Here is a 9,877-nt window from a genome sequence, read left to right on the forward strand (position 1 = left end):
GAATTTCCTAAGAGAACTCCCAGCGGGTCAGTTTTGCCAGGGCGAAAGGGAGAGCAGATGCTAGGTTTAAGCTCCCCAGCAATGAAAGGCAGCCCGAGCAAAAATGGGCCCTATTTACCCAGGCAAGCCCCAAGGCAAGAATTGCTTGAGCTGTTGCCTGGATTTGCTAATCTCATGCTGACATCAGAGTGACGTCAACAACTAATTTAACTACTCAAAACAAAAATATTCAGAATTTTTTTTCTATAAATACCTAGCCATGTATTCACTTTTCACACTAAAACTCTATACAAATTTCTTTCCTCATATCTCATGTGAATAGTGCTTGCCTTTACTTGTCATGACAATAAGTGGAAAAGCAAAATAAAAAAGAGTGGTAAATAGTGACTGTCGTTACTTGCCCTTACCCTTTGCCATGACACCATGGGTGGAAGTGTTCTAAGGGATAACAATTCAAGGCTTATAAAACTGTCTCCTTACGTTCTTACTACCTGCACTTACATGTCGAACTTGTTGTAGTATGTATAACTTGTGGTGTATACCAAGGAACTTCCTCTATCTAATTTGGAAGTTGAGGGCCCTTATGGAGAAAGCAAACATGAAGGCAAAGAAAACCGTGAAGCCAACAAGAACCGCTGCCACAGATCCCATGAAATTTGGATCATATCCAAAATGGTTTTCTACATACCATTTCACAGAGGGGTCAGGTGAAATCCCAGGTGCTTTAATGGTGTCCTCCATATCACCATACTGCGACACAATCAACCCATACACAGTCCATGAAACCGGGCATATCCAGTAGTACCAAATCCACCATTTGGGTATTTTCTGAAAATTCAAAGGGTAAAGAACTAGAGTTGTTAGCTTGCTTCTGCAAATTATTTAAACTCCAAAACATAGCTGCTTGTGAGAAGAAGAATATTGACTTACGGGTCTCGGTATGAAGAAACCCGAGAAGAGGTTGAAGAATGAGTAAAAAGTTGATGCCACCATGGCTGCTACTTGGTGGTTTGGTGTGATGGAGACGGTCATCATTCCGTAGTATGTGAAGTAAAGGAATGTGAAGAAGCTGACAAAGAAGAACCAGAAGAATTTTGCTGCTGTCCATTGAAAGCCCACCATAGCATAGACTATCAGCACATAATATGCGGTTTGAACAAACACATACGGTATTTCAACAATGACCTGCATGTCATATAGTTCATTTGAGTCACTTATATTGAATAGAGAATTTGATCGGGTGAAACTCAGCTATATAGTAATGTTTTACACTTTCGGATATATTGGAATCCTAAATAACTAGCCTCTTGACACCTACGGTAGATAACATTTATGTATACATCAAAATGTGTTAATATAAGCATAGAACCCTCAACTTACCTGTGCCAGTGCGTAAGGTAATACAGAGTACATCCCAGCGGCTCTTTCTCGATAGAACACCGTTCTTTCAATTGCGACCATTGGCTGCACTGTTGAGCAGTTATTAACTCCAATAAAAAGCACAGCAGAAGTCATTGCCCCGATAATCATGGTGAGATCAGCTATGCTTTCCCTGCATATGGAGATAAATAACCGAGTAATTGCTCTAAACAAACTCTTGAAGTGCTTATTTTCGCACTTGACGTTTGAACTTGTTAAGTGGAGATGAGCACAAAGTCGCAAACCTTTTAGTGCCAATCTTCCAGAACATAGATCCAAGCAGGAGGGCAGCGACCAAGGTAAAAAAGAACCTAACAAGGTTGTAATCAGGACTTCTCCAATAAGTCCACCACTGCTTCCACAGGCAAGATTTGAATTGCTCCCATGTTGACTGAGAATATTGAGTACGAAAATAGAGGTCTTTTGCTCCTGGTGGTGGTGTGCTTAACTCCTTTATTAAAGCTTTGTTTCTCCTGGTTATAGTCATAGATAGGAAATCATGTTAGCTCAAAGCCAGCCAACACTTTACATTACAAATTTTTAGTACTCCGGTGACTTTCTCCTTTCGCTTACTGATGCAAGGAAGATGATTTGAAGTGTTGTGCAAAGTCAATTCCAAGTCGGAATTCAGTCACTACTGAGCTCACCTCTAGCATCCATGTGGCTGGATTATACCTCTCTTTAATTTTTGGCACCCCAGGAACTGCCTGCAGCAGGTCATTGAGCATGGACTTGGATAATAATGCATCGTTCACTTTTGTAAAGTATCAAGATAATGAAAAGTTTTAGACAGTTAAGTACCTCAAAATATTTGATGATCTTGTGAGAATTGCGGCCCAATGGTCCTGAGTAGATCACTTGTCCTCCTCTCTTCATGAGTAGCAGCTCATCAAAGGCCTCGAAGATATCTATGCTAGGCTGATGAATTGTGCAGACAACTGTTCTCCCGGTGTCCACAGTATTTCTAACAGCCCTCATAACAATGGCAGCTGCTCTTGCATCAAGACCTGATGTTGGTTCATCCATGAAAATGATTGAGGGATTGGCAACAAGCTCAACTGCAATTGTTAACCTCTTTCTTTGTTCAGTTGACAACCCTGTAATTCCTGGAATCCCCACTAAAGCATCCTTTAGATTGTCTAGCTCGACCAATTCCATCACTTCTTCTAAAAAAGTCTGAAAACATAATAGAACGTAGGTTAAAACTAAGATAATTGAGCTATGCATTGTTCACAAAAGTATTACAAGTTTTACCATCTTTTCCTCTTTGCTGACTTCTTTAGGTAGCCTAAGGAAAGCTGAGTAAATCAAAGATTCTTTGACAGTGACTTGCGGTGAATGGATATCATTTTGTTCACAGTAACCAGAAATTCTTGCAAAAGTTTCTTGTTTCTTAGGAAAGCCAGAAATTCTAATATCGCCTTCAATGTAGCCACCTGTCTTTCTTCCTGCTAAGACATCCATCAAAGTTGTCTTCCCAGCCCCGCTGACTCCCATTAGAGCTGTCAAGACCCCGGGCCTAAATGCACCAGTTACTTCACAAAGTAGCTGAAGCCTGTCCTCTTTCACTCCTTCTTCCTTCATTTCCTGTCATAGTAAATGAAGTTAGCTGGGGAAGTAATGAAGGTAGATGATATAAAGTTAGCTAAAGATGTAGGACTAAAATCAATCATTTATTTATAAGCTATGTGCCATGGAAATTAATTGCACCAATAAAGTTTATGATCACAAGTTACAACTAAACACTTTGAAGTGAATATGCTTTAAAAAAAAAAAAAAAAAAAAAAAAAAAAACCAAAAACCAAAAAAAAAATAAAAAACAAAAAACAAAAAAATACTTGAAGTGAAATAGGGAACAGTAAATATTACCGGGGGCATGTCCACAAAATAATTTACACTATCAAAGGACATTGCAAGGGGAGTGAAAGGAAGAACCATTCCTCTCTTGGGGGCAACACCATTGGGTACTTCAAGAGTTGAATCAGCATTTCTACTTAGTCCATTGGCATTAGATCGACTGCTCATCCGCTGTATTTCCATTTCTCCTACAACATTTTTGGGTCCAATATAAAATATGCATAACATTGTTCACATTACAGAAGTAAAATTGCCAACATTGTTTTGTTTCTTACTTAAATTGTTTCCATCAGAAGAAGTTAATGATTGAGAAAATGAATCTTTCTTTGATTTGGGTCTTCTAAGTCTTGGTTCTTCCTTTGATTGGTCTGCTTCTATTTCCTCTGCTACTTCTTCATATATTATGGCTTGTGGCTTTCCAAGAGCTAATTTATTAAAACAAGAACATGAGAAATTGTCACTTGAAAACAACAAATATAAGAATAAATTCCTTGTTAGACATAAAAAAAATTCATTCTTACGATTTAGGTACGTAAGTGTGAGTGTGTAAAGGATGTTGAACAGAACTGCAAACCCCAGAACAGCTGCAGAGCCAATCCAAAACCAGTTTTTGTCTGGGAAAACATCAAATATCTCAAGCACTGCTACACCCAATGTGGTAACATTATCTGAAGCCTGCAGCACAATGAAGCTCATTTCAGAAGTTATTTTTTGTTAGCTTGCCATGATGTATGAAAAGGCGAACTGAAGTATATCATACCATTTTGTTCATCCACCTCGGAGCAAACATTTCTTTTACCGTAATAGCATTGAAACAATATGTCATAGGTGAAACCCAGTAGCCCCACCGCCACCACTTCGGAATTTCACCTGTCACAAATTAAGCAACTTTTTGATAGTTCACTTATGTACTAAATCACTCAATTTTGGTTGGCTTTTTTTTCTTTCTTTTTATTACATTGCAAACTATATTTAATATTCAGTTCCATACCAACCTCGAGGAATTATGAAACCCCCAAGCATGAAAACAAAGAGCAGAATGAGAGACCCGCCGGTGTTGGCGATGATCATGGTCCTGCAGACTCCAGCAATAAGCCAAAACATCCCTGTAGCCATTTGTTGCAGCAGAAATACCAGCAATAGTTGCTGGAAAAACCTACAAATATTTTGATAGCTGCAATTAGTATCCTAACAAGTAACAACCATTGTAACAGTGTTTTAAGTGTGAAACATTCAACCCATGTATGCTAGTAAGCCAAAAAGGGTATGTATAGAAACATGAAGTTACAAATGAAATTAAGAAGACAAATGTAATAATACCTGCTGGCTTCAGGTGCAAATCCGATGGTGTAATATGTAATGCCCACCCAAACAGTGGATTCAAAAAGGGTTATAGGAATCCGGAGTAGGACAGATGGGAGAGTGAAAGCCCAAGCAGGGTGGAAAAGAAGGTCTCTATGCTTGTAAAATACAGGGAGTCTTTCAATGACCAATGTGAGCTCAGCATAACCACTGAACATGTTATGGATTATGGAAAACAAAAGTGCACCAATATATAGTGCACCATCATCTTCATTTCTAGTGTGCATTTGCGTCCTCAAGAATAGGGTCGAGACTACAAATGCTGCTATAATACTTTGGACCTGCTTGAAAATGTAAACAAAAGAGTTCCTCTTTATAAGTAGCCATTCCTTGTCAAAACAGGCCTTCAGAAGTTCCATTCTTGGTAATGAATATCTTTTGACCACAAGGGCTGCTCCATGGCCTTGGGCCTTATTGAAAGGGATTGAGAGCTCAGTCTCGAGACACATGCCGACACGGAATCTCTTGAATCGGTTTGCGAATTCAGTGACGGATATGTATTGGTATGGCTTGCTTCTGTCCCCCCAATATTGCTCTTGGTCTTTCCTTGAGGTAACCTGAAAAAATTGAACAAAATTATGGTTTGTAAAATTGGCTTAGGCAAAGGGGGAAATGGCTAAAGCACATTAATAGCTTGCTAGGATGTAACTGGACTAGCAAAGGACCACAACATTTTAATGGGCTAGAAGATGTATCACAACCAACGTACCATAGTAAAGTGAGACTGATCATAGTTTTACCTCTTGCAGGAAATCAGCAGTTCCTTTTCTCTCGGGGCATCGAAATCCACAGCTCTCAAAGAACTCCAATACGTGCTCACGTGGCCCCTGGTAGATGATCTTGCCCTCTGATAAGAGGATGATATCATCAAAGAGATCAAACGTCTCAGGAGCAGGTTGGAGTAGGGACATCAAGATTGTGGCCTCGGTAATGTGTACGATTTGCTGCAAGCACTTAACTATTTGATGTGTCGTGGAGCTATCAAGACCCGTTGATATCTCATCCATGAACAATGTTTTTGTAGGCCCGACAATCATCTCACCTATATTAGAGCATATTTATTGGACTTTGTCAACACATTATAAACATTGTTGTGCATTTGAAGTAATTTTGAAATATGAATTCATTCTAAAAAGTACTCCTAATTTGAGGATTAAGATTGTTATTCAAAGTGTAACAAGCACAAGTACCTGTGGTAACTCGTTTTCTTTGCCCACCAGATATCCCTCTTTTCATCTGATCTCCTACAAGGGTATCCTTGCACACATCAAGCCCCAACATCTGTATCATTTAATAAAAAATATAATGACATTACATATAATGATTATACCAATTAGATAAAGTCACACTTCTCCACCATTTCAGTGGTTTCTGAGAATAAAAAAGACTTTCAAAGACCTTGTTTAAGTATATTTCTGTTTGAAAAATGGTTATCACGGGCCAAAGTGCAAGGAAATAAAAGAGGCTAACCAGCAGTGAGTAAAGTTGGTGACAAATTAGAAAGAAGAGTGATTTCATTTTGAGTTGGGATTTACTTACTCTGAGAGTATAGTCAGTAATGAGACTGCTCTCAACTCCTCCCATTGAAGTAGCCTGAAAAAAAAAAAAAAAAAAAAAAAAAAAAAAAATCACCAGAAATTCAGATATATAAGCTTAAAAAATCAATGCATTGAAGGCGGGGTTTAATGAAATCACATAAATATATACCTTCATGAAAAGGTCTACTTCTGGCTCTGGAAATATTCCAGCCTCCTTTTCTCTTCTAGCAAGCTCAGAAAGAAGTTCTATGGCCCATGCATAATTTTTGTTAAAATGCTACCAAATTCATTTCCAAAGTTACAAATAAATGAAGAGAGTTTACTTCGATAATGGATTAAGATATGATTTGGTTTGGTTTGGCTGCAGTTACTTACCATATCGCGTCCCAACCCCTTGGCACCTTGCCGAAAAGTCTAGGGTTTCTTTGACTGTCAATTCTCCCATATGAACATCATTTTGGCTAATATATGCAGATGTCTTCTGTGGCACAAATTCATTCAGCCTATATCCATTGTAAGTGATTTCTCCACTAACCTGTTCCACAGATCTCATGGCTAATTAAAGACTCAGATTGAAAAATTGTTTGAAAATGGTTTTATATTATAGTATAACAGGTCCAGCTAATGATAAATAAATTAGTTCAAAGCACACGGTGGAGCTGAGGACTGACCTTCAAGCTTGGGTCCAACTTCCCAGCTAATGCCAGCAAAAGGGTTGTTTTCCCTGAAGACGGGGGGCCTAATAGAAGGGTCATCCTACAACAAAACATGAATAAAGATTACCCAAAATAACAAATTAAAATTTGAAAATTATGACAACAAATGTTATGGTAACTTGAAGTTACCATATTATGGCAACTCTCGGACGGTACTCGGTTACCAACCGAACTGAAACCACCCCTAGTAACTTCAATTATGCACTGATTAGGAACATGTGATGAATAATTTGTACGCACACAATTTTTTTTCCAATAGTTTATAGGAATAATGGAAGCAAGTAACTATTTAGTGAAATTGAATTTTAAACCCAACCCCTAGCAGCCTAAAAGCTGCTATCATATGATGTACCTTACCTTGATGGTTTGATAATGCCAGAGGCATCCTTGAGAATTGTTAGATTTGTTCTCTTAGCCACTTTGATCCCTATTAAACCAAGAGTTGATTCTGCGATGTTCCGAGTCACATTTGGGAGGGTGGGAATAGCTCTGGTGCCAATATGGCAATTGGCTTCCACCGTCAAATGCTCAAACCTAACTTCCACTGTGGGAAGTTTGATCCCAACCCTGAAATCAATTACAATATGAGCAAATAAATAAATTATTAATTCCATGTACAATGTTCCATGCACTTTTTACGCAAAAGTTTATTAGGGTAAAGGGAAAACACATGTCGATTTTTTTTTTTTACCAAATTAAGTCGTTGTTCTAGTAAGCTAGAGGCCTAAAGTCGCGAAAATTTGAAACTACACGTACCAAAGTAGAACTTCGGCCAAACCACATAGACCAAAAACTATCATTTGGCCGAAATGAACAATATTTCCACTCCATGTCTATTAGATAGTACACCAGCCACGTGGTGTACCCGAATATACAAAAATTACTATGACACCAATCTTTTAGCCGCCTAAAAAGATTGTAACAAAACCTAAAATATTCAGTTTAGAACAAGAACAAGAACTTAAGAGATACAGAACAAGAACTTACTTATCAATTCTACTTCTGATCATTTTCAAGAACCTCTCATTATCTTCTTCTGCAACCTTGAAAGTAGTGTCAATAAATGTTTGACGGTCGGTTATGTTGAGCTTCAGAACGTCCACTTCCTTATGTATGACTTTGTTGGTCTTATTTCCTTGAGCATCATCATCATCGGTTTCGACGAAGGACTTGATGATGCTTGTTCTTAACCGATTATATGTTGGCAATTTCTCAATGGCTGCCCATATCAGAGCTTCTTCGTCTTCATCTATTCGAATGTTTCGTCGAGAGGGCGTGGTGCTTAGAAACACATCCTCCATGCTCACCCCCCTGCTTCTGCTTCTGCTTCTTCTTCTGCTCAAGCTATGGTAGATTTCTGTTGAAGACCCTTTGGCTTTCTCTATTCCTTCCATTTTTTTTCTTCTTTTAATTTCCTTGCCTGAAACCAAATGAATATAGAGAAAATGGAACTTTCCCAGATCATAAATTAAGAAACTTGATGGCTAGACTGCTCCAATATTGTTGTAAAAAATAATTGAAATATATGTTCAAGAAACCGAGGTTGATGTAAGTGGTGATTGAAATTGGCTATAGAAATACAGCATTTCAATTGAAATGAGAGCACTTACTGGTTTTATGTACTTTCTCTGCTCAAATTCTTGGAAATTAAAATCTTTCAGTTTTGCAGGTGATGCAGAGGACTGGTGCAATTCAATGCAATGCAAGACCCTCTGCTCTGTTCTGCTTGGAAAAGTTTGTGCCTATTTAAACATGCACAAGAGACCAACAATTTTCAATAAGATTATTTTCTTTTAATTAAAGAGACTGTTGGTATTCAAATTACATAAGAAGTTGTGCACTGCAATTCCACTTGGTGGCTTCCATTGGCTTGTCCATATGTATATATATTAAAGGCTTTTATGTTGCATTGCATGGTTGCAATGTGTCAAAATTACCTATTCCATGTCACATTACAAATCCATCCTTCCAAGTTTCATACATGATTCAATGCATTTTGCATCACCAGATTTGCTACCAATTAATTTTTTTTAAAAATATGAAACAAATTTACAAAGAAAATCCTCGGCAGATCTTATAACCGTAGATATCAAAACCAGTTCTATGTATAACAGAAAAAGGAAAAATACAAAATCAAATTAGAAGGATTTGAATAAACATATTCCATCTTTGCTAAATTAGTAGCTACCATATTAGCTACAAAATCAAGTGACGAAATCTTCTTCTTTATTTGTTAAGTTCTTGTAATTTCTTTCCTTTTGTTTTGAATTCATTTCTTTCTTCATATTGTGAATATGTTGTAGAATTTTTTTCCTTTTTCAACTTTGAGATCTTTTTATCTTTGGAATTGTTTTTTTATTTTACATTAAAACCCATTTGACATTGGTACATGAATACTTGATTCTTAGCTCACATATTAGTTGTAGGTAATCTGCATGACAATATTGCAGAAAGTTTTGGTGACTTTGAAATCTACGCAAACATTGTTTAGTTTGATTGCAACACTTCGTCACCTCTTCATCAACTTTGCATATATGTGTTTGCAATGTGTAGTTTTGGCTGGTAAACAAGAAAGTCATCTACACAGAGTCATCAGGCTTCACCAAATCTTTATTATTCAGTGGACCCCAAGGGTCTCAATTTATATTTGATGAATTCCATGTCACTTGCAATTGTGTTGTGTTGTGTGTGGGAATATTTTTGGTAATTTGAGAATTTATTTTATTTTATTTACATGTATTATGACTAGATCTGCATGACCCAAAATGCTGCTCAACAAATGTCATCGTCATCATAAATGGCATCTTTAATTCCCAAAGGGAACAATTCAATTTAGAGGCCTAGATAGTTTCCTCATTTATTTAGGTTGCCATTAATCTTCTTTTATTTCAATTATTGTCCGTAATCTTTGATTTGATTTGATCACCACATCAATAGTTAGAGCATCTCCAATAGTAGTAACAAATTAAACTTTTTAAATTAAAA

At 37.3% G+C, this 9,877-nt stretch overlaps 1 protein-coding gene across 1 annotated transcript; it reads right to left on the reverse strand.

Moving 5' to 3' along the window:
- Positions 1 to 284: 284 nt before the first annotated feature.
- On the reverse strand, positions 285 to 8,644 carry LOC117621217 (ABC transporter G family member 29-like). The gene is made up of 22 exons (XM_034351562.1): positions 8,503 to 8,644; positions 7,880 to 8,312; positions 7,250 to 7,459; positions 6,848 to 6,932; positions 6,552 to 6,711; positions 6,346 to 6,422; positions 6,178 to 6,231; positions 5,829 to 5,919; positions 5,379 to 5,680; positions 4,597 to 5,195; positions 4,272 to 4,432; positions 4,037 to 4,146; positions 3,798 to 3,951; positions 3,552 to 3,701; positions 3,289 to 3,464; positions 2,674 to 3,006; positions 2,221 to 2,595; positions 1,993 to 2,126; positions 1,665 to 1,892; positions 1,381 to 1,552; positions 931 to 1,185; positions 285 to 828 (listed from the first exon to the last, which is right to left on the reverse strand). Exons 2-22 carry the CDS (start codon positions 8,284 to 8,286, stop codon positions 556 to 558), a joined length of 4,506 nt encoding a protein of 1,501 aa, XP_034207453.1. The 5' UTR covers positions 8,287 to 8,312; positions 8,503 to 8,644; the 3' UTR covers positions 285 to 555.
- Between the last annotated feature and the right edge of the window lie 1,233 nt (positions 8,645 to 9,877).

Source organism: Prunus dulcis, chromosome 3, assembly GCF_902201215.1.
Source record: "Prunus dulcis chromosome 3, ALMONDv2, whole genome shotgun sequence".
In the NCBI taxonomy this organism is placed as follows: Eukaryota; Viridiplantae; Streptophyta; class Magnoliopsida; order Rosales; family Rosaceae; genus Prunus; species Prunus dulcis.

Coding starts and splice junctions, on each gene's coding strand:
- LOC117621217 (XM_034351562.1), bottom strand. CDS start 8,286: ATGGAAGGAATAGAGAAAGCCAAAGGGTCTTCAACAGAAATCTACCAT. Junction 5,920..6,177: donor TTACTGACTATACTCTCAGA/GTAAGTAAATCC, acceptor TAAATGATACAG/ATGTTGGGGCTTGATGTGTG. Junction 4,433..4,596: donor TTTGCACCTGAAGCCAGCAG/GTATTATTACAT, acceptor AAATATTTGTAG/GTTTTTCCAGCAACTATTGC.